Consider the following 24,579-nt stretch of genomic DNA (forward strand, 5'->3'; position numbering starts at 1 on the left):
ATCCAAGGACTTAGAAAACATACATGCCATTTATTTAGCTTTATAAACTTCTGTTAAAACACACAATAAATGTTTCTTGTTTGTTTGTTTGCCCCATTGGGTGGCAGTGACAGGGGCTCAGGTATCAGCACAGGACCCAATGACATTCACGCCCCCTGGAAGAAGCTGGAGGATCTGCCAGAACCCAACCCACTTTCAGAACTGCTGGATGTGAATTTCACACTTCATCCCAATCAGGGCAAATCACAGAGCAATCTGGCAAAAGCAATTGGCTTGATCATCACAAGAAATCTAGGAACATCCCTGTACAACCCTTTCCTGTCCTCCCTGCCCCTTCTAGCAGAGCCACGGGGCCTCTGGAAGCTTCTGAGAGCTGCCTAGAGGAGTTGTCTCAGCGGAGGAATTACAGGGTCCATGGATGCCCTTCCCACCATTTTTTTTTTAGTCCATCAGATTTTTGTTTTAGGACTACAACTCAGGTAGACAAAAATTCCAATGTGGTGTCCTCAGTTTAGAATCAGGAAAGTAAACTTGTCTTTACTTTGTTTCCTATAATTGCAGTAAAATTGGTAAAGTGGAATGGATTTCTCCTCCAGGAAGAGTTGACTTGGGCAGAGGACTGACCCCTGCCCCAGAAAATTGCTACCATTAAAAGCCATTGTTGCCCCACTCCACCTCATGGGAAATTCTTACCTCAGCTTTGCTCCCAGGACATTGGGGGGGGGGGGGGGTTGGAAGAGCAAACAGTAGGAATGACCATGATGAGCAGAATGGCTCCAGATTCCCTACCTCACCCTGCACCAGCCAGAGCCCCCTGGCTGGGATTTCTGGGGAAATGAAGTGAGACGTGGCTAAGGAAGCCTGGAGAGCTCAGAGCAGGGAACACTTTCTCCTGGGATTGGGGTTAGGCTTGCTGGAGTGGGGAAGGACAATCCTCACAGCACTGGAGATGCAGAGATTTCTCTTGGACATACTGTACCCTTCATGCCTCCTTTGCCAAAAGGAACGATCACTAACGATGGAATTGGGGGGCACTGGGGTACTGCCCCATCTACCTGGAAGGGTCAGCCTTGGCTGGGGGGGTAGATAACCCATCTAACTATTTATCCTTCTACAAAGCACAGCTCTGGTCCCAGGTCTGGTCTCAGCTTTAATTGCTATGGGAAGTGACATTTTTTCAGAATTCTCCAAAGCCACCAAGATTCTGCATGGACAAGGCAACTGGCTGTTTCATCCTGGAGTTTAATGGCTCCAGAATGTACCCTGAGTGATGCTCCCCAGAGCAAGTCTCAAACCCAGACCCCCCCCCCAAAAAAAAAAACAAAACACAAAAAAAAACAAAACTGGCCCACTCCTGGAATGGCAGAATTCTGACACTCTTCCCTCAGAGTTGGGGAGCATAGAGAGATAAAGGGCCTGGGCACAATGACAGCACTCGGGGAGAAGTACCAGCCTGAGGGGAAGAAAGCTGTGCTTGAGTGAGGTCCCATGTCATCTTTAGGCAGCAGGTGAAGTTATGGATGAAGGGGAAGACAGTGGCTTCGGCGAGAGAGACGTTGTCCAAGGCAGCAGAGGATTCTCCAGCTGGGATCTCCCCAAGTCAAGGCCCCATCATCCAGAGCAGAGGAGGTGGCAATGTGACGTGGCCCACAGCCCAAGTTCTTGGGCCCTTTGCCCTTTTCACTACTGCTCTGGGACTGGCCCTATTGTCACAGCTTCCAGCCCCGTGACCAAGTGACCACCAAGGGCTGTCTAAGGGGACTGGAGGGCCAGCAGAGCCCCCGACCCCCGGCGACTTGTTAGATGACTTCTTGCTTGGTGATAGTCAGCTGGGGGATGGCAGAGGGGGGCTTGACAATTGTGGTGATGGCTCCTGGCAGGAGTTTGTAGGGCTCAGACCCTGAGCCACCTGGTGGTGAGGGCTGTGGAGTCTCAGGGGTGGCTGGAGGGACAGAGAGACAGACAGGCTGTTCAGAATCCTAGCCCTTTGGGGAGTAAAAGCAGCGCCCTAGAAAGTTCTCCCCCTTCTCTGGGGCTCAGTGTCCTCTTCAACCAAATGAGAGAATTAACCAAATAATCTCTGAAGTCTCTTATGGTTTAAATCTTCGGATCCCAGATCAGTCTTATGTTCTATGAGGTCTGGAAGGCTATGGCTGGGCCAGGTAACATCCAGTTCCTACCAACCTCCATCTCCTTCACTGTTTGACATGGAGTCATGTGCAGCTTCTCCCAAACCAAGGCCCAAGTCTGACTCTACCCAAGAACAACAGGAATACCCATTCTTGGAGAGAAGGAGCAACAATTGATGAAAACCTATTTGGCTTAAAAGATTCTGATATTTAGGTAGATGAGTAACAGAAACTAATTGGCCTCACCCCCATAACAGGTTCAGAAAGTAACTTTGGTGTGGCTCAATGTTTGAGCATCAACCTATGAACCTGGAGGTCATGGTTTGATTCTCTGTCAGGGCACATAACCGGGTTGTGGGCTCGATCCCCAGTAAGGGGCATGCATAATTCTCTCTCATTATTGATGTTTCTATCTTTCCCTCTCTCTTCCTCTTTCTGAAATCAACAAAAACAGAAAAAAATGGAAAGTAACTTCGATGATGACCCAGTTGGCTAATTTCAGTCAATGGACAACTTTCCCAAAGAATAATCTCAATGAAATGAAATCTCATTTTAGTGGACTGCCTCATCCCAATGATGGTTTTACTCTTTAAAGAATGTTGCCAATGACAAACTCACTCTTGTGAGATTTTACCTCAGAGGAGAGCCTAGTTCAATGGGCATCCCAACCTAATAAAGAATCTCACTCAATTGTCTAGTGGATAGCCTTACCCAATTCAGAAGCCTTATTTAATGAACAATTTTGCCTAATGCATGACACTTAATGGAATTTTCACCCTAATAGATAGCCTCACCCAATGGGCAACTTCATCTAGTGGATTACCCCATCCCAAGGACAGCTTCATTCAGTAGAGGCTATCAATCACCTTACTGAATAGCAGCCTTAACAAATACACAATCTCATCCCTTGTCCCTACCCTGGCTCCCTCTTAGGCCCCAACCTCACCCCTTCCTGAATAGAACCCAAGTTGCCCACCTGCCTGCCCCTTGGGTCGGGGCCACTCACACATTTGTCCGTTGCTGAGGTGAGTAGGCATCGTGTTGGCAACAATGACGTTGGTGCCCATGTGTTCCTGCATCAGGTGAGGGTGCAGGGGATGATGGGCATGAGTTGCATCACTGGCGGATCCTGCATGAAGATGAAGAGTTTGGGATAAGGACCATAGGCCTTGAGACACCATCTTCCTCAGGTGTGGCCAATCAACCTACCCATCCATTATAGATGATGCCTATTGGGTTCCTATTCCTGGGCTAGTAAACTGGGGTTTATCATTCCCACCCATGGACTTTATGAGGGTATTAAGAGGACCCAGGTCACCAAGAGAACAAAAGTGATTTAAACAAAAAAGAAGTGTATAAGGAAGCATTGAGATAATTTAAATATTATCATGAGTATTGATTGCATATTAATATAATGGATTTAATCAATGGCTTTTGAAATTCCTTGGCATGGAAGTTCTTCAACCATTTGGTCCCAACTCACTTTTCAGCCAAGCTGTCATCTATGTGCTTCTTTGTACTTTCCTGTAATTTCCAATCTCTGCTTTTGCTCATGGTCTGGCTCCACTAGAGATGCCTTCCCCACCCCTCCATGTTCACACGTCCAAATTCCAGTTCAGATATTTCCTCCTAAGGGAAGCCTCTCCTGGTTCTTTCTACTCCAGTAGGAAGTCAACTTCTCCTTCCTTGTAATGCCCAGAGTAATTACTTTATCTGTAACCATCTTTAGAAATAACCACTTCTCCTGTCCGTGAGCATTTTACAATCAGCCCAGGCTTCCTTGCTTAGATCCTGCCTCCTATCCTTCCAGCTCACTTCATTTAGTACCACCACTGCAAAAACTCTTCAACCCTATTGAGGCTGTCAACTCACTGATCCCCATTTTTCACTGTCACCCCATCTTTATTTCTCTTTTAGTGCAGCCAAGATTCCATAACTTAGTATTATAATCCCTCCTTCCCTTGCATTCATCATCAACTCCCCCATAGCTCCCCTTCAGAGTAAAACATTTTCAAAGGGTTCTTTTCACAATCGCCAAGAGCCTCTATTGTGCCAATCCAATGAACACCTCCATCCCTTTCCTGTGAACTTAATACCATTAAATGCCCTGTCCTCCTTAAAACATGCTCTTCTCTTGGATTCTGGAACTTCCCTGGTTTTGCTCTTAACCCCTGGCTCCCCTTCCTCCAACCTCCTCCCATGGCAACTAATTGCTGGAATACCATGGAGTTGCCTTTCACCCTGAGCTTTGGGATTGTATTTTAGCAACAGACTAAGACATCCAGCTGCCTCCATGATAATTCAACCTGGATGTCTAACAGTCATCTCAAGCTTAACTCAAGTGTAAAATGGATCCCTCACCATCACCACCACACCCAGCCTCCAACTGTTCTCTCTCAGTCTTCCCATTTTAGCAAATTGATCCACCAGCATTCCTGTTACTCAGAGCAAAAACACAGGTTTTATCCTGGACTCTCCTCCTCCCTCTCTCTCCCCACATCTTGATCAATCAGCAAGTCCTGCAGGTTCTTCCTCCAAATAGATGATCAAGTTTTTCTCTGCTGCTAAATTCCCAGTCATGCTTTAGTCCAAGCCTCTATTGTCTTTTCCCTGATCAAAGACAATAACATTCTCAGGGGTCTCCTGTCTCCATTTTGCACCTCCCCCTCCCTAAGTTCACTTTCTACGCAACATTCAGACACAGCATACTTATCATTTGGTTTCTGCCCGCTCTCCATCTTCATCTCATACAACTCCCCCAGCTCACCACCTTATCCTCCTTCTCGAACACACTACCCTCTCCTGCTTCAGGTCTTCTGTATTAATTACTTCTGTCTAGAATGTTTTTCTCTTGACTTTTAAATACTCAATTTTTTTTTTTTAATCTATCTGGTCTAAGCACAAAAGTCACCACTTCAGAGAAGTCTCCCTTGGCCAACCTGTCAAAAGAGACCCCTTCTCTTGGAGAGACCCCTGCCCCGCCCACCTCTCTGCCCCTCCGGAGCGGGGCACGGACCTCCCAGCAGCATCTCCTGCAGCAGGTTGTCGATCTTGGCCATGCCGAAGAGCTTGATGAACTGGATCTGCTCAATCATCTGCCAGGTGATGCTCTGCAGGGTGGGCAGCAGCAGCAGCAGCTCGCCGAAGCGGCCACGTGAGTCATACTGGCGGTCATTGATGTAGTCCTCCAGGCTCACCTGCACCTGGGACCGCAGCCTCTTGATCTTACCCGGGTCACTCAAACCTTTAGCATCTGCAAGGGAAGGCAGGGGGCCCAGTTAGAGCACCTGGGGAGTCAGGACCCAGACTTCCCCTGACTCATGGGGCCCTCATAGGGGATCTAGTGGCTCAAGGTCACACAGGGAATCCTCAGCAGTGCTGGGATGAAGATTCAGGGTCCGAAAGAAGCAGAGCGCACTAATGCAAATTGTAGCTTCCTGGATTCAGGTGGAAAAGTATTTCTGTCACATTTCCTAAGATGCAGAACTGGGAGAGAGGATTGAGGGATGGGGGATGGGACTTCAGGAACATACCCAAGAGGGCACTTAGCAACTTCCTCATTACACATGGAGAAACTGAGGCACAGAGCAGGGAAAGGACTGGCCCAGGTCACACATCCAGTATTGGCAATCCATGATGTGGACTTGGGGCTCCTGATTCCCGGTTGAGTTCCCACTATCCAGATCTCAGCACACACTGCTTCTGCTGCCTTAGAGCTGTATCCCCCACTTCTCTGCTCCCTTTACTGCATCATCTTAGGGTCTCAGCTTAGGTTTCACCTTCACCAAGAAGCCTTCTCCATTCTACCCTCCCCAAGTCCGCATTACGTGTCCATTATTTCCCAAATTTCTGTGGCTCTCCTGACTGCACAGGAGACAACTGTCTCTTCCTCTAGATGTGTGCTCTGGGCAGGAAGGCATATATGTCATTTGTCATTTTAAACCCACCACCCAGTACCATGCACTGTCAGTACTTGTTGAATAGATTAAAGGATAGGTAGATGGATAGAAGGATAATTGAATGAAAAAAAATCAATGGATAAATTTTAGATCCTCAATGTCAAGAAGGGGACTCAAGCAGTCCTCCAATGGATAAGTCAAATTTCATGGCGGTAATGCATTTATTTCCTAATGTAAGTAGCAGAAAAGAGAATTTCACCCACACATCCAGTCCAAGATGCTCTCCACTAACCATGTTTGTGCATTCTTTTACTCAGTCAACAAACTTTATTGAACACCACCTACAGGCCAGGCCCTATTATATAGGTCACCTACCCCTCCAAGCCAGGTTACTGACCCTGACTCAGGGTCAGTAAACCTGCACATTGAGCTATTTACTCTGTCTATCTCTGTGATGAGTGCTTCAGGGGATATAACCTGGGCCAGACTATCAAGGAAACTAGAACTAGCACTCTTACCCTTTAGGAAATGGAGACTAGCATGTGGCTAGGTAAGAACATGGGCTTGAGGTCTGAATAGTTTGAAGTTCAAATCCGAGGTCTGCCATTTCCTGGTTGGGTGACCTTGGTCACATTAATTGATTTCCCTGTGCTCAGTTTTCTAATCTGTAAAATGGAGATAGTAATTCCCACCTCACAGGTGCCATGTTGCAAATGGTAAATGAGATGATCCACATGGAGTGTTTAGAATGGTGTCTTAAAGAGCATTCCATAAATGGTGACACCTCCCTCTTCATTACTATTATTACTAGAGATGATCTTCATGCAGGTGGGACCTAAGACAGTGCCTGGCACGCAATAGGTGCTCTCTAACATGTAAGGAGGAAAGGAAGCAAGCAAGCCTTTGGGGGCCCAGGAATCTTGACATTGTAAAATAAAATCAGGCTTTGCACAGACATAACTACAAGCTACAAGTGCAGGTGGAAAGTCAGTAGATAGAATGGGGATAGGAGAGTCAGAACTGAAGGACAGGGTGGGGATGCGGTACAGTAGCCCCCACTATCTGCAGGAGATACAGTCCAAGGTCCCCAGTGGATGCCTAAAACCACAAACAGAATTGAACGCTTTATATACCATTTAGAGACTATTTTTTTCCCCCTACACATACATACCTATCATAAAGTTTAATTGATAAATTAGGCACAGTAAGAGATTACTACTAATAACTAATAAATACTAAAATTGAACAATTATAACAATACATTGTAATAAAAGTTATATGAATATGGTCTCTCTCTTTTTATCTCAAGATATCTTACTAAACTGTACTCACCTTTTCACTTAAAGGAAGTACTTTTACAGCTTCTCTTTGGATTGTCCAAATTGCCAGCATTGCTACTCTTGCACTTTATGGCCATTATTTAGTAAACTAGGGTGACTTGACCACAAGGACTGCAATACTGGGATAGTTGATCTGATAACCGCATTGGTTACCAAGTGACTAACAGGCAGATAGCACACGCAGAGTGAATACGCTGGAAAAAGGGATGATTCACATCCCAGGTGGGACAGAGCAGGAGGGTGCAAGATCTCATCACACTACTCAGAACACCCTGCAATTGTAAATTTATGAATTGTTTCTTTCTGGAATTTGACCACATGTAACTGAAACCACAAAAAACAAACACACAAAACACAAAACTATGGATAAGGGGGACTATATGCTACACGAAGGGTTGGAAAATACTCTCCATAGTTGATAGGACAAGAAATAAAGGCATAAGCACATAATAAACATTATAAAGGTGATCAATGGAGACACTAAAATAGCCAGAAAAATATATTAAGAGAATGGAGGAGAATAGGAATGGTGATAAAAGAAGTGAAACCCTCCACTAGCCTAGGAGGAAAAATACGACCTAAAAAAGATAAAGCAAGAGAGAGCAGGCGTAGCATTTTATTTTGAGCTCGAGGTTATGGCCAGAAGAAACGATAAAGAATCAGAAATGGCTCCCTCTGGGGAGTAGGCTTTAGCAGGAAAAGTGGAGGAGGGAGGAACATTTGCATTTTAAGGATGTGCGGATATTATTTTGCTAGGGGTAAGGGTACACCAAGGTAGCTCCCCCATCCCCTCTTGAGGAAAAGAAGATAAAAGGAAAGGAACGAAGGATAGACGGGAGATGAAAGAGAAAGAAGGAGGGAGGAAGGGAAAGGAAAGAGAAAACCCCAGCCTCTGGACTCAGTGTGCCCTGACAAGTCATGTCATCCCTTCGAACTTTGATTTCTCCTTATCTCCGAAACACAGCTAAGGAAAACACCCTCTCCCGGGTGTTGTACTAAAGAGATGAGGCTGTGATCTTGGGGTCTATAACCCAGTGGGAGAAGTCTGACAGAGCACCGGGGGTGGGTGGGAGGTGTGGACGATACCTGGGTCAAAGAAGATGATGGCTTTGAGGCAGGCATACTCATTGTCATCGATCTGCAGCTCCTGGAAAGGCAGCACCAGCTCATCCAGGATGCGCATGGACACCCGGCTCATCTCTGCCAGCTCCGGGCAGTGCCGGGGGATGATGTAGTCGTTTCCTGGATGAGTTGGGAAGGAGAGGGGATGGAGAGGCTGCCTTGGGTGTACCCTCACCCCTCGCTTTGAACAGGCCCTGTCCTTTGCAGTGGCAATGAAGTGGATGCCCATGGAGGAGTGCCCATTTTACAGATGAGAAAGTTAAGACCCAGATTAAAGGAATGAGTTGCTTGAAATCATCAAACTGAGCCTAGAATCTGGCTTTGAGTGTATTTGAACTTTAATTCCTTGGGTCCATATTTCCTTGCGTTCAAGGGCAGAGGGCTATTTCTGATTGGTCTCCCTTGCCCCAGCATGCTGGTATGGACATCTCCTGTGCCCAGGTGGGTTCCACACTGGACATGCCCTCCACAGAACCCTGGCTGAGCAGGCCACCTCCTCACCTAGTAATAGAACGTCCTTGAACACCATAGAGCGCTTGGTGGCTCCGAGAAGCAGGTGCTCGCCGGCGTGGGCTCTGAGAAGGGCCACCTGGAAGAGAGAAGGGACAGCTTCTGGTGCCTGTACACCTGGGAGGGCTGCTCCTAGCCAATCCGCCGACACTGGGCAAGTCAGCCTCATGCTTCCCTCGCCTTTACCTGCCTGAATTATAAAACAGGCATCAGAAAACTGCTGCCTTCTTCCCATAACTGATCAACTGGGGATCTGGAGAAGATTCAGCAGGAATCCAGGAGGGGAAAGAACACGCCGTAGGAGCAGGGCGACCAAACACTGACTTTGACCTTGAATTTCTGTGTCCTTGGGCAAGTTGCTGCTTCCCTCAGGGCCTATTTTATGTGCCTGGTGAAACTGTGATAATATTCTGGGTATATATATATTTTTCATTAGAGGTGCAAAGGCTTTCATCAGACTCTAGAGAGGGTCTACTACCCCGAAAGTTCTAAAACTGCGGGTCCCCAATTCCTACTCATGGGCCAGCTATGAAAGATTATGAAGAGTGGTTCACAAGAATGCAGATTCTCAGGCCCTACTTCCAGATTCTGATTCTGTATGTATGGGGATGGGCCCAAGGATCTGTGTTAAACATGCTTCCAAGTGGATTCTGATGTGCAATTGTGTTTGGAAAATCACTGCTCAGATTTCCAGGCATCTGCCCACTGACATTGCAGGATTCTAGTGGATGAACTTGACAGACACCTTCCCTGCAGAGAAGACAAGTCTGAAGTTGGAGGTAGGAGCCCAGCCAGCTCACAGGAGGACACTGCCTGTCCTTTCAGAACCTTCTGCTTCAGTACTAGCATGAGAATCAAAGATGGGCTGGAAAAATAGTATCAGGCTGGTAGCCTCCAGGGTCTTATCTGCAAGGTTGGTTTAGGGAGCTCAGAGGGTTTTAGCTAAATTATTAAGTAAAATGCTTTTGTTCATTAATTCATTTGCTTGTTCATTCTTCCAGTTATCAAATGTTAAGTGCCTACTAAGTGACAAACATGTTTTTGGCAATAGGGACACAATAGTGAAAGGAAAGGAAAGGAGAGGAGAGGAGAGGAGAGAAGAGGAGAGAAGAGGAGAGGGGAGGGGAGGGGAGGGGAGGGGAGAAAAGGGGAGGGGAGAGGAGAAGAAAAGAAGGTGCTGGGAGGGAAAGTGAGAAGAGAAAGAAGAGAAGAGGGGAGCAAGGAAGGAAGGGAGGGAGGAAGAGAAGAAGGAAGGTGAGGGCATGAGATAAGAGCATAGGGCAATAGCTACGTAAATGGGAGGTCAGAAAAGATCCATCTAAGGAGGTGGAATTGTTCTAAGGCACAGTAAACATTCAATAAATATTTGTTTGAATGAAGAAAGGAAGAAATGAGTGAATTAACGAATGAGTAAACTACCCTGTTTCCCCGAAAATAAGACAGTGTCTTATATTAATTTTTTTCTCCCAAAGTTGCCCTAGGTCTTATTTTCAGGGGATGTCTTATCTTTCCTTGCGCTAGGTCTTATTTTCGGAGGATGTCTTATTTTCAGGGAAACACTGTAGTTAACTTCCTCTCCAGAAGCAGCCTCCTGGGCAGCCACCTGTCCTTACCTAGTTTATTCCCCTATAGTTAAACCTGGTGAGGATGCCAGGAAAATAGGAGAAATGGCCAACAGGAGGTGAGAGTACACTTTCAATGACCAGGACAAAGATGCTTATTATTGAGCACTTCCTACACTGTACACAGGGCAGGGTCTTGTCACTTACCCCGTGGTTCTGATTGACAGGGAGAAGACCTGGCATCAAGTCCCAGCTCTGTGGCTGCCTTGCTCTGTGACTTGGGGCAAATCACCTTCCCTCTTTAGGCCTCATTCCCCTTACCCAATGCTACCCTAGCCTTCCAGGTTTCAATGGATTGATATTCCAGACAAAACAAGAAGCAAACAACTTGGAAAGTGGTTCCTGAACAATGTCTATAGATTTGAGGTGTTCTTTGGAAGACAATGATCCCCATCTCCCAGGTGTGTCTCCTCCTCCTCCACCCCTGTCTAGAGCAAATGGGCTTCTTGTACACCGTGAATAGGGAGCTGGGAACCCTCATGATCCGGGTCCAACCCCCTGACATGGCAACTGTTCTGGGGGTGAGCAGGCAGGGGGGTGTTAATGATTGTCCCGTGTTATTGGCCACCCATCACTGCTCTCTGAGAATGCTCTGAGCCCTAGCCAGGGAGGTTTGAGTGGGAAATCGAGGTTAACAATTGTTCAGCTTGGGGGTATCTCGTTGCCCTGCTGAGCCCCTGGGAAGGAACAGGAGGGATTAAACATTAATGTAGATTCTCCAGCAGAGGGGACCAGGGCCAGAACACGAGGAGCAGGGGAGAAGCCAAGGGCTCTGCCAAGATCCCTGCCCTGTCGTCCCTCCCAAAGCGGGAGGAATCCGTGTGAGAGGGCATCTGATCCAGCCCCCGTGCGAGGCCCAGGACCAGCCAAACCCGTTTGTACAACGTGAGCCATTGCGGGACACTAATAGGTGTTCCAGGAGCGGGTGGGTGTAAAAGGAGTCCTGGGAGCCCCGGGTCTGTCCATAAAGTTCTATAGATGCCTTGCCTGCAGGGCTTCTCAGAAACTTGAACAGACTGGCATGCGTTGCCAGTCTTTCATGCAAACGTGCAAAACGGAGAATAAATGCCCCGATGGACATCTAGGCCCTGTCCACTGGGACTCCGAGCTTCCCTCAGAGCTGAGAAGGTGGTCCAGCCCGGCTCTCCTTTCCCAATGTCTGCAGAGGTCCACAGGGTGCAGGAGCTGTCACTTGTGGTATTTCAGAAACTCATCTGTCCTCAGACACCACCCCGCCCCTCCCCCCGCCCCATCCCCCTCCCCCAACACACACACACACACACACACACACACACACACACACACAGTGCCCTGTTCCCCTGGGACATTTTTGGTATGTCAAAGAATGTACTTTGGGAAATAAAATGCCGAGCTCTACCATGTTGGTGGGATACAGGAAGAAGCTCACATTTAGGGAGGCCAGCTGTGGGCCTGGCACTGTGTAGCGCTCATTACATGATTTACACTTTTCAAATGGTAATGTCCTCAATCCTTCCAACAATGTTCTGAGGCAGGTATTATAATTTCCACTCTATACATAAGAAAACTGAGACTCAGACAGGAAGTCGTCTGACTTAGATCACACAGAGAACCAGGGCGCAAGCCCAAATCTCCTGATCCTTGGCTTTGGGCCCCTGTCAATATCTCCTTGGGAGAGGGGCCTGGTGCAGAGGTACAGTGGATAGAAGCCTGGACTTTGGAGCTAGCCTGCCCAATTCTAATCCCAGCTGCGTGACCGTGAGCAAGTTACTTAACCTCTCTGTGCCCCAGTTTCCCCACCTGTAAGATGGAACTAATAATAGCACTACCTCATAGGGTTGTTGAAGGATTAAATGAGTTAACATTTGCAAAGTGATTTAAACAACTCCAGGACACGTGAGCACTATGTATGTTTTGTTAAATAAATTCAGACCAGTCCAAGGCTATATCCCCGGTGGGCCAGCAGGTCCCTCCTGCCCAGTGGCCCCCACTGCCCACAGTCCACCTCGGCCCGCACCTGGTCGTCCAGGGGGAGTTCGCAGAAAGCTGGGATGTACTTGGCCCACTCAACGAGCACCAGCAGCTGCTCCTTCATGGACTCGCACACGTCAGCAATGCTGGCGATCTTCTTTGCCCGGATGTCTCCGTTGATCCCAGAGACAGGGGAGGTGATCTGGGGGGAGATGAAGGAAAATGCCGGGGATGGCTGGACTGCCCCACACGCTCTGAACCCTGCAGAGGCCCCTCCTCAGATAGTGTCGTGTGGAAAAGGGGAGATGGACTGTGGGTGCTGTCTTGGCTCGGAGGAAGTTTAAGGGGAAATGGACAGAAGGAAGGATGCTGAAGAAGCCCTGCTGCCTTCCCCTGCCTCCTCCTCAGAATCCCAAGGAAGCCCTCAGCCCTAGGGCAGAAGCAGAGCAAAAATCCTCCTCCCCATCTGGTAGATGAAGAAACCACAGCCCAGGGAGGTGCTGTGATTGGCCCAAGGCCAACAGCAAGAGGCTGACTAGGCCCCAGTTTGCTACTCTGTCCACTCGTTCGCTGCTCTGTTGTCCCGGGGCTAAGCTGATCTCAGGCCCTCAGTGAAGGCAGAGATCTGCTTGGCCTGCACAATGTGGGCAGTGGGATGAACTAGAAAGAGTGCCAGGCCTGCGTTCGGTTTTGTCTTTGCTACTAAACTGGCCGCGTGACACTGGACTCAGCTTCCCTTCTGTGACATCTGGGGGTCCTTCTAGCTCCAAGGCTTGGCTGGGGAGGGCGGGGTGGAGGTGAGACTCCTCTTCAGTGTGTGGGACCCAGGTGGGTGGAGCAGTCACCCCAGTACCTGCTGGGACAGGACCTCCGCCTGCAGGAGCGCATTGATGGAGGGCAGACTGCTGTCCTCGTAGCTTGACCTCCGAGTGCTGATCCGGTCCCGCTCATTTTGGACGGCTGTGAGGACAGCAGAGAGGAGTGAGGAGGGCGGGCAGGGATATGGAGGAGGGGAGGGCTGTCGCGCGACTGATGAGGAATGGATGAGGTGCAAGGGGAAAGAGTTCACCCTGACAGAGTTTCTGCAGGGCTATCCTGCAGGGAAGGAGGCACAGTTGGAGGTGGGAGTAGGAGGGGTGTGTCCAGGAGACAGAACCCAGATCAACTTGTGGGAAGAAAGGGAGACAGATTCTAACCCTGCTTGTTAGAACTTTCCAAATGCCAAAACTGCCCCCACCCAGTGCGGTGACTGCAGGAGTGACCCACCCATCCCTGGAGGCATGCAAGATAATGGTGACTTGGCAGAGGGCTTAAGGGAGTCTTGAGCATTGAAGAGGGGATCTGTCTAGATAACAGATTTGCAAGCTCTGCTTTGAAAAAGGGTCCCTTTCTTTCCAGATGAAAGTGTGCAAAACAAGCAAAATGAATTCCTCTGGGGGACAGGAGACGGCCCAGGGATCCCTGAACTCGGAGGCAGAAGGCCTGGACATGGGGATCTGGAGGCCCTGGCTGCCCTGGGGGTCTCATCGTCAGCAGGAGCTGCAAGGGATCCAGGCTGCCCTTCTCAGAGACAGCAAAGGCACGCTGTCCTCACCCTGCCCATTGCTGGGCTCTCTCCCAGGAACTCAGAGATCCGGGGCCTGTGTCCATCAGGACCCCGCACCCCACTGGGTGTCCCCTTCCGGGCCAGTCCTGGCCGGAGATATAAGAGGGACCTGATGCCTTGGCCCTGTCCCTTGGACTCTGAGAAGCCTTCCTGTGCAATGAGGCTTGGCTGAAGCTGGGAGGAGGGAGGACGCGGTGGGAGGGGACCAGTTCCTGTTCGGAATTGCCACTCGCTCTCCCTGTGCCAGTAGAAATCACTTCCTCTCTCTGGGCCTCAGTTGCCCCATCTATCAGCTTTTGCTTCCCAAATTGTCTCTCCCATCTCAGAAACAGGAAGTTTATTCTCCCACGTCCAGCCTGGGAATCTTTCTCTTCACATACCAGCTCTACTCATGCCCCACATGTGTGAGCGGTCTTTACAGAATCCATCTTGGCTCCCACTCTGCCTGGGCCCTGACTTCTCAGCCCTGGGGTAGCCCGGGACCTCCTCGCTGGTCCCTTTGCTCCTAGCCTTGCCCCTACATGCACCTCTCAGGTCACACCCCTTCCCTGTCGCCCTTTCTCTCTGTCCACAAATGTGCTTCACTGCTCCGACACACTCTGGCGCTGCTCTCCCCACTGCCTGGGATTCTCTACCCTATATATGTCAAGTACCCAACATTATAATTTGACATCTGTACACTCCGCAAAGTGAGCATCCTCAAAAGTCTAGTGTCCACCCATCACCACACAATTCACCCTTCAGGACTACTTTTGGGTATAAATGACTGAATTCGCTGCATCTTCATGTCACTCCTGTCCCTGTGCAAATGTCACCTTCTCAGAGGTACCCTCTCTGACCACCTGTCTGAGTGGCATTCCCTCCTCACACTCTGCCCTGCATCCTGCTTCCTTCTTCCTCTTGGCACTTATTGTAGAATCACACGCTCATTTTTTTCCTCTCTGTCTCTCTCTGAGAAGGGAAGCTCCCGAAAGAACTCCCTCTTGTTCACTTCTGTGGCCCCAGCGACTAGAACAGAGCCTGGCACACAGTAGGTGCTCAATCAATATTTGCCGAGTGAATAATAGAAGGCGCTGGAGGAGACAAGCTGTTTTTCCTGGGAGCGCCCTAGGCCCTGTGTCTCGGTGGAACATTGACATCCCACCTATTCAACTGTCTCGGGATTTCACACATTGTTGAAATCAGAGAATGAAAGTCAGACTATTTAAACGAAACCAGGAGTCAGGGGGGATAAAATAGAAGTCCCAAGATAAGAAATCTTTCTGGAGACCCACCACCCTGCATGGGGCCAGCTCCCAGAACCGCTCCCCAGCCTTAGTCCTGCCCCACCTGCCCTGCCCACACCCTCCCACAGAGGCTGCCCGCACCCACCAGGGCGCCAGGAGGAGGCAGGCTGAATAAAAGGGCTGCTGTCAGCAGCTGCGGATTGGGCTCCTCAAGGTTAGGCCGGCCTTATCAGTGCCCGGCGCGAGCTCAGTCACGGAATGATGTTTTCCAAATGTTTGCTCAGTATTAGCAGGGTCGGGGACCTAATGTAACTTCTATTGAATATTAACCAACCTGGGCAGAGGCAGTGAGGAGGATGAGCTTGTCTTCTCAGAGAACTCCTTGATGGGGGCCTAGTGGGGCTCAGCTGAGGTTCCAAGAAAGGGCCCACCACCACCCCACACCTCCTGCACCCTTGGCCCCACTTCCTGGTTCTAGGTGTCTAATTCCAGGAGCCTGCATTTGTCCTAGGATCACCCAGTAAGTGTCGGGTTATAGGGAAGAATTCTCAACCTACTGTCAGGCCCACTGATCCCCAGGTTTCTCCCCAGGAAAACTTGTCACTTCAGGAAACTCACTGATGGCCTCCATGGAATAACCTCTGGCCAAGACTTACGGGTCTATGAGATTTAGAGCCCTTCCCTGCGGTCAAGAGGAACTTTCAGGAATCTAGACCCAAGATGGTTCCCACGCTGGTCCCTCCCAGCTTCAATCCTGGGAGCTTGGTACCTGCCCAGCTCTGGGAGCCTGAGTTCTAGCCCTGACTCCACCCTTGAGTCAATCATGTCACTTTTCTTGCTTCAATTTACCCATCTGTAAAGTGTATGAAGAAGTAGATTTAATAGCCTCAAATACACCTGTCTTGTCTATAAATTTTGTTTGCAGCCCATGCCTTCCTGCCAAGTCTATAAATTTTGTTTGCAGCCCATTTTTAAAAATATATGTCAAGTACCCAGCCTTATACTTTGACATCTGATACTCTGCAAAGTGAGCATCCTCAGAAGTTTATACTGACTATCCATCACCATACAATTCACCCTTCACGGCTACTTTTGGGTTTAAGTGACTGAATTCTGCTAAGACCATCAAGATAGAAAAATGAAAACTTGTCCCAGCTCTTCTGATCCCCGTGGCTTCCAAGAATTTCTCTTGGCTTTGGGAAGTTCTTACCAGGCTATAAAACTTAGAACTAGTAATACCCTTACTTCCCAGAGCTTGACCACAGTGGTGACTGAACACTCTGCTACCCTGGCCTATTCTCAAAGCAACCAAGGGACATGAGCACATGTCACAATCTTAACCCAGGTGTGTAAATAAGCACCAACATTTACTCGCCTACGCTGACTTGCCATCAGCCAATTCTCTATCCTCCTGACATGATGCCACCTTTCCCGAGCCAACAAGCAATTTTCAAGGCTAAGCAAGTGCAGAATTGCCTGGTGCTCCCTCTCCCCTTCTAGGAGCCAAGATGTGGCTCCTAGAAGGAAACAAACACACAAGTCCCAGTGTCTGTGGTGAGGCTCACAAGGCTGGGAGGGACCACTACCAACCCCCTCATTTTATTGAGTCCAGAAGAGGCAGAAACTCCCCTGAAGTGACACGTGGGGAAATGACTCTGAATGCTTTACAAGGGACACATATAATGGCAGATCAAAGCTGGACCCTGAAGTGACCCATCCCCATCTTTAGCATTTCCTATCCCACAGAGTGGTTCCCAACTGGGAGGTGAGAGTGGGTGAGCGAGGCTCCTCACCACTGAACACCAGGCCGGGAGAGGTGGGGTCATTTGCCCTCTGCAAAAGTCCCTTCCCCACATTGAGAACCGCTGAGGTCTGGAGGGTAGAATTATGTTGAAAGCGGGAGGGGACTACTCCTTCATCAGGGTGAGCAGGCCCAGGTTTGCCACCGGACCCATGAGCTCACGCCAAGGCCCTATTAGGATGAGGCTCAGAAATAACTCCTAGGGCAGGAGCAGAGAAAATAGTGTCTCAGAGGCAAAGACGGGGAGAGGAGGCGACCATAGCTGAGCTCCTCTCCTCATTAGGCTCAGCAGGCTGGGTCCCAGGTTCCCGCTGTGGGGTGGGATGGGGGTAGGGGGTGTGCAGGACTAGACCAGATGTTTGGCTTGGGTACCACAACTGCGGGCTAGAAAGGAAGACCTGGAAGGTAGTCCTAGAGCTGGGAAGTGTGAGTTGAGAGGAGAAAAAGATGAAGAGGTTTGGTAATGGAAAGTTATTTTTAGAAGCAGTTAAAAGATTTTTGCTTCCTGAGCTTGGGCTGAATGTCCCTGAGGCATGGAGGGCATAAAGCAAGCAACATGGAGGTGCTGTCCAAACAGCACTGGGCTTGAGTTCAAAGCTCTGGATTCAAACCCCAGATTCTGCATTGACCAGCTGTGGGGCCTTCGGCAAGTTGCTGAGCCATTCTGGCCTCCATTCCCTCATCCATAACAATAGTGCCACCACACACAGTTGTCATAAGAACAAAAGGAACTATCCATCATGGAAAAGCCCAGCCCAATGACTGGTGTCTGCTGGTATCAGGAGGCCTGGAGAGACCGTAATCAATGCACTGCGTCTTTCCCTTCTCCACTCCCCAGGACAAGTCCAGTGTCCTGTTCCCATTCCCTAATATGGGAACACTTTGACTCACCTGATACTCAACCATGACGACTAAGGAACTGGGGCACTTGTTCCTGGGACAGGAAGCTCAGGAACAGAGCACCTTCCCACGCCTCTCCGCCTCCCCCCCCCCACCCCCGCCCCATATTTGCTGAGTCTAGGTAGTACATGGACATTTGTAATATCATTCTCTATGCCTTTCTTTCTTCTTCGTTTTTTAAAAAAATATATTTTATTTATTTTTTACAGAGAGGAAGAGAGAGGGATAGAGAGTTAGAAACATCGATGAAAGAGAATCATTGATCAGCTGCCTCTTGCACATCCTCTACTGGGATGTGCCCGCAACCAAGGTACATGCCCTTGACCAGAATCAAACCTGGGACCTTTCAGTCTGCAGGCTGATGCTCTATCCACTGAGCCAAACCGGTTTCGGCTCTATGCCTTTCTTAATGTTTAAAATAGCACATAAAGAAAAAAGACTGGACTTGGCTGCGTGGTGGTGGAGACGGCTGGCAGGGGTGTTGATGGCTGGGAACCTGCACAGCCACAGTGGGAACTTATCTCTTTGAATCGTTCTCAAGACCAAGCCCAGCCCCTCCCTGTGGTCAGATTTCTAGGCCCTTCCTTCTCTCAGCCATTAGTCAGTCACCCTGGGGCCTGTTACTGAGTCATAAAGTTGTGTCCCCAGTTGTAAATGACTGTGGGGAGCTGTGGTGCGGGTGGGGCAGTGTGGCAGGGGGGCCCCCCCGAAGCTCACCTTCCTTCTTCATGCCAGCCCGGAAGCACTTCTTGAGCCTGCAGTAGCGGCACTGGTTCCTCTTGTCTTTGTCCACCACGCACTGCCGACTAAATCTGGGGAGGGCTTTGGATGGTTGGATGGAAAAGGGACAGTCCTCCCGCCCCCGAGATTGAACTAGAATCCTGGCCATCTGGTTGATCCCCAGAACTCCTCTTTGCTGTAACTAACCCTTCATCCCAGAAGTTCTCATGTGAACCATGAGAAAAGCTCAATGGAGTCCAAGCCTGGTTTATTAAATGTAGGAAAACTGAGGCTCGGAGAGGCAACTGGATCGCTCAGCCTGGGGTAGAGCCAGGTTGGGAACCCTAGCCTCTTGAATATCAAAACACCGCTATTTCCACCACATCCTACTAGTCCAGAGCAGGCTCCTGGCTATGGTTAATGGTCAGTACATGGTCCACATAAGCCACTCTCTGGATAGAATATAAGTAGAGGCAGTACCCCACAGTGGCTAAGGGTGGGGCCCTGAGTATCAGCCTGGGCTCTGTCATTGATGTGAGCTGGGTGACTTTGGACAAATTCCAAGCCCTCTCCACGCCACAGCTTCCTCCTCTATAAAATAGGAATAATAATAGTAACCACCTCAGAGGGGCATTGGCAGGGGAAAATTATACATGGATGGAGCCTGGCACAGTATCCATACATGGCAAAGGCTCCTAACCGATGGCTGTTACTTTATTATTGCTGTCACTCAGAATGGCAGATGCTTATAAAGGAGGGATCTCTGAGGCTTTGGGAAGGCCTGGGGCCAATCTCCTATCTGCCCTAGAAAAAGCACCAGCTTGGGGGTTGGGTCCCATCCTCAGAGGCTTGATCCTAAGCCTCACGGGTCCTTATTTGCTAAGTGGGGAAAATAACAGTGGGGGTGTGGGCTTAGGATGTTGCCTGCATATAGTAAGGGCTCCATAAAGGGCAGCCGGTCACTTTCTGATCCGTGAATGAGTTTCCTAGGATGGCTGTTCCCATCTGAAGCCACAAGGCCTAGGAACCCAGAGGAGGCTTGAAGACCTTGAAGGGTAGATGCCGCTGGGAAGTAGTAGGAGATGACAGACCCTGGGGAACATTAGTCCAAGTGTGCCTATTTCCCAAGACCCCGAGGGGGCTCCGCACCTGCAGGAGTACATGTGGTTCTTTCTCACGCTCCTCCGGAAGAAGCCCTTGCAGCCATCGCAGCTCGAGGCGCCGTAGTGTTTGCCTGTGGCCCGGTCTCCACAGATGGCGCACAGGGCACTGACACCCAGGTTGTTGGTCGCGTTGAGGTTAGCACCTTCTGATGGGGATGTGTCTGCACGAGAAGAAAAAAAGAGTGAGGACTCAGAAGGGCAGAAAGTTACCTCCTGGAGGCCTGTTTTTCTGGTGGTTTAAATTTACAAACCAATATGAATGTTGTGGGGATCTCCTCAGGGCTCCAGCCTCAGCCAGAAGGCCATGTTGTCCCCACTCCCTCAGTGACCTTGGGCAAACCCCTTGGCCTTTTGGAGCCCCTGTTTGGCATCTCTAACTTCGGTATCACTGTGACGGTGACTTCACAGAGTTGTTGGTGAGAGTCTGTTCCTCTGCGATGGAGACGACTAGCCCAGCTTTCTCTGGGAAGGAATGAAGACTTGGCCACACCCTAGAATGCTTCCAACCTTATGATCCTGATTGATCATAAGCAGAGGGCTGTGGAAGGGACAAATACTGCAGCATCTGCCCGGAACCAGGCCTTGCCATTTATTTCTTACTGAGTGACCTTGGGTGAGTGGGTCTCAGCTTAGTGCCCAGGGGCCCTGACAACTCTCCTGGGAAATGAGAAGACATGCACCAAGGACTGTGGCTCATTTGTCCTCCTGGGAGGGACATGACAAGAAAATGTGCACTCTTCAAATACCTCTTTTCCCAGAGGCAAAAGCTACTGCATCCACATAAATGTGAGGAGAGGAGGGGTATTTTTAGGCAGGTGACAAAGATCTTGGATTGGATGCTGGGGTCTCGGGTGCTAGTACTGATGCTGCCACTAATTCGCCTGTGACCTTGGGGCAAGTTTGTTTCATTGCTTCAATTTCCCCTGGGCCTCGGTTTCCCTAAATATAAATAGGGCAGTTCTACTGTTCTAGTGGTTTTCAATTTTTTTAAAAAAAATTTCTTTATTGATTAAGGTATCACATATTTGTCCTCAACCCCCCATTCCAATCCCCCACCCCTCCCCATTTATGCCCTCACCCCCCTATTGTTCTTGACCACTGGTTAGACTCATATGTATGCACACAAGTCCTTTGGTTGATCTCTTCCTTTTATCCTCACCCTCCTTTTGAGGTCTGACCCATGGCTCCTTATCTCTGGGTCTGTTCTTATTCATCAGTCTATGTTGTTCACCATTTCCCCTAGATGAGTGATATTCAATTTTATTTTTTTAATCAGTAGCCGACCCCTCTTTTTATAAGTAAATCTCCCACCAAGGATAGACCTCTCGGAGAAGATGATAAACACTAGGTTCCATCTCCCCAGAAGAATGCATACATGTGCACAGCACACCAAGTCATAACACACTGTTCTCCTAGAACCCTGAGGCCGACCTTGAATTCCTAGGGAACAACCAGTTAAACACTGGAGAGGGGCATGGAGCTGTACTAAGACCACAAAGTCTGGAGCCCTTTTGCCCAGTTAGAATTCCAGTAGCCCACCTCTTTGCCCTGTGACCTTGGCTGAATTAACTTCTCACCTTACTTTCCTCACTTTTAAAATAGGAGGAAAATGCCCTAGGGTGTTGTGGTGTTTCAGTGAAGTGCTTGTCACAGAATAAGCATTATATCGGCATTTGTGAAATGACTTTCCTGCAGAAGAAAACTCTCAGAGCACAAGATTTCCAGCCTCTGTGTGCAAGCAGACTCCGCTGCGTTCATCCTGCCGTCACCTGGCTGAACATCTCCTGCTCTCCCCAGGGTGCCCAAGAGTGCGGCCCCCTCCACTTGGTGAATTATTCCTGGAGATGGGGATAATTGTTAAGCCGTGCTGGTGCCCTTTCTCCCTCAGCCTTGCTCCCCAGACCCCTGGGAAGAGCTGACCCCACAATTCCCGGCCATTCAGGATGAGGCTAGGGGAAGGAGTGTCCACATTCAGGATGGGCTGGGTGCTGCCAAGTATATAATCTCATCCCTGGGGTCAGCTGATCAGCCCCATTCTCCAGGTGAGAACACCAAGGCCCAGAGAGGACAAGTGGCTAGTTCAGGGTCATCACACCGCTGGGAAGTAGAGGAGCCAGATATATGGCTGAGGGGTGATTCTGGCCATTGTTGCCCTTTTTGGGGTGTCTACTGGGGTCTCTGAAGCAAGGAACCCCTGTAACTTTTGGTTCTGAGTCCAAGATGGGGTCAGATGGGGAGCTATCCTTGGAGCCTTTGAGCTACCAGCTCAGGATGTTTGCCAAACATAACCTCAACTCTCAGACCACTTCAAACTCCAGTAAAGAATGTAAACCCTCCTGACAGGCGTTTGGAGTTCCTGAGATGACTCAGGTGGGGCCAGGACCAGTTACCAGTGCTAAGATATTAAGCACCCTATCTTATTTCATCCTCTGGTAAGCCCTGGGGTGGGTGCTATTATTTATTCCCATTTAGAGATGAAGAACTGAGGTTGCAACAGGAAAGAATCTATGCCAGAATTTGAGCCCTAATTTTTCTGGCCCCAGGGCAGGAAGTTGTCCTGTCTTCAGGTCACCCAATCAAGGGGCTTGGCTCTGCCTCGGGAGCACAGGGCTCCTGGGAGCTGGAGGCATGCGCTCTGCAGGGTAGATGGCGCCAGCTCCAGGGAGCAGCCTGGGGCTGGGTGGTGGCCAGGAGTGTGACAGCACACATTGTCCTTGTGGGGTCACATGGCACCCCACCTAGGGCAGCAGCTCCCTGTTTACCATTGCCTGCATGTTTGTCCCTCAGTTCCTCAGGTGACCCTTGGATATTCCTAAAAGCTGGCCAGCAAGCAGACTTGGGGTGATTAAGCCCATTTTGTAGAAGAGACCAAGAGAGGAGAGGTGACATGTAGGTCACACAGTGGGTGGATGGCAGGGATAGGTGAGCAGTTGGTGAGACTGACTATGGACAGTGCCCACTGACCACAGGCAGGGAATCACCTTTTTCCAGCTGAGCCAAACTGACCACAAGCCTTAGAGGCCTGGGCTGAAGCCACAGAGCCAGGGCAGTAAGGCAGGTGGCAGGCTGACCTCAGCTGGCTGCCACTCACTTCTCCACTGAGGCTGACTGGCCACCAGTTAGGGACCTTTCTTTCGAGAAACTTCCTGGCTTTCAAGTCCCTTTCCTCTCCCAACCTTCTTGTGAAGGAGAACCAGATGGGATCTCGGTGATTATAAACATAGAGAGACAGGTACAAGCAACAAAATCTGCTCAAAGACAAATGGACATGTTGCTGATGAGAATCTCACTTGGTGAATGGCAAGGTCAAAATCCTGCACATCATGTCTGCATAACCATGGCCCACAGACAGCACCGGCCCCCAGTGCAAGGATGTGCCCATATCCACAAGCAGGTACATACAGGGCACGAGTCAGAATGCCCATGCAGGAAGCACAGGGCACACAAACAAATCCACATCCATGGTATATGTGTGCAAACATCCACAGACACATGTACACACTCACCACTGCTTATATACATAAGACAAACACAGGCACCTCTAGAAACACCAACCAACACAAACCCACTCAGTGAACAAACACAAATGAAAACGGGCACAGAACAGGAGCACACAGGCAAATGTGCAAAAAGATGCTAATGGTTTCCATGGGCACACAGTTGCCAACTCAGTATATGATCACCCACCCACTTACAGGGGAACTTATACGTGCACACCACACCAAGAAGAGGCCATGACCACACACACACACACACACACACACACACACACACACACACACTACTGACTGGTGTCTCATTTAGCAAAACTTCCCTGAGAACTGCAGTTTCTCTAAGTGGGGCATTCAGCCCAGGAAATTCTCAAAGACACCCGAAACACCAATCTTCTGGATCCTCCATCTATCACCTCCAGGGACCAGACGTGCCTTCCCGTCTCCCTGGACCGAGGCCCAAGGGATTCAGGAAGGGGCCCTGTTGGTCACAATTACTGGAGCTGCATGGGAAGGAGGAGCTCACCGGCCCGTCCCCGCTCCCGGTGACACGCTGAGCAGGATGGCTTTGAGGGACTGCAAGAGCCTGACAGGGATTCCTGGGCCTGCTTTTTGCTGGAGATAAGCTCGTGCAGGCCTCCCCTGGCCCAGAATGCCTCTGGTCTCTGTACCTGGGCACATTTCCTTTACCTGCACTGGCCTATCGGACCAACCTGGCCATCCTCTGTCCTTCTCCTCCCAGCCCAAAACGGAACGCTGGAGACCTGCCCCCACACCTGGGCGTACCTAGCCAACAGGCATTCCTATGCAGACGTGCCTCCACCTACCATTGCCCATCGTCAGCACCTGCACGTTCTCAAACTCCAGGGTGGTGTAGGCTGGGTCCAGCGCGGCACTGTAGTCGGCCATGTCCATGTCGGCCAGGGTTTTGGAGAGGCGCATCCTCCCTCTCCGCGCCTCAGCCGCCTGCCCTGCCCAGGATGCCCACCGGGAAGGCTGCAGGCCGAGCCGGCCCCGCCCTTCACCCTCCCCCTGCTCCTCCCAGGTGCGCTCTCTGCCTTCCTGCCTTTCAGACTGTCCTCTGGGAGGATCTCCTGGAG

At 49.8% G+C, this 24,579-nt stretch overlaps 1 protein-coding gene across 5 annotated transcripts; it reads right to left on the bottom strand.

The window, feature by feature from the left end:
• Positions 1-10: 10 nt before the first annotated feature.
• On the bottom strand, positions 11-24,579 carry HNF4A (hepatocyte nuclear factor 4 alpha). 5 transcript variants are annotated; one of them, XM_084888726.1, is made up of 10 exons: positions 24,307-24,579; positions 19,975-20,149; positions 18,823-18,917; positions 13,426-13,532; positions 12,619-12,774; positions 8,992-9,079; positions 8,455-8,610; positions 5,146-5,382; positions 3,136-3,258; positions 11-1,942 (listed from the first exon to the last, which is right to left on the bottom strand). In XM_084888726.1, exons 1-10 carry the CDS (start codon positions 24,419-24,421, stop codon positions 1,800-1,802), a joined length of 1,395 nt encoding a protein of 464 aa, XP_084744852.1. In that variant the 5' UTR covers positions 24,422-24,579; the 3' UTR covers positions 11-1,799. The 5 variants fall into 5 exon arrangements, with proteins under 5 accessions (XP_084744852.1, XP_084744851.1, XP_084744853.1 ...); XM_084888725.1 differs by having other exon boundaries at positions 5,116-5,382; XM_084888727.1 differs by having other exon boundaries at positions 3,106-3,297; positions 5,116-5,382.

The sequence above is a fragment of the Pipistrellus hanaki genome (assembly GCF_964339955.1).
Source record: "Pipistrellus hanaki genome assembly, chromosome: 6".
In the NCBI taxonomy this organism is placed as follows: Eukaryota; Metazoa; Chordata; class Mammalia; order Chiroptera; family Vespertilionidae; genus Pipistrellus; species Pipistrellus hanaki.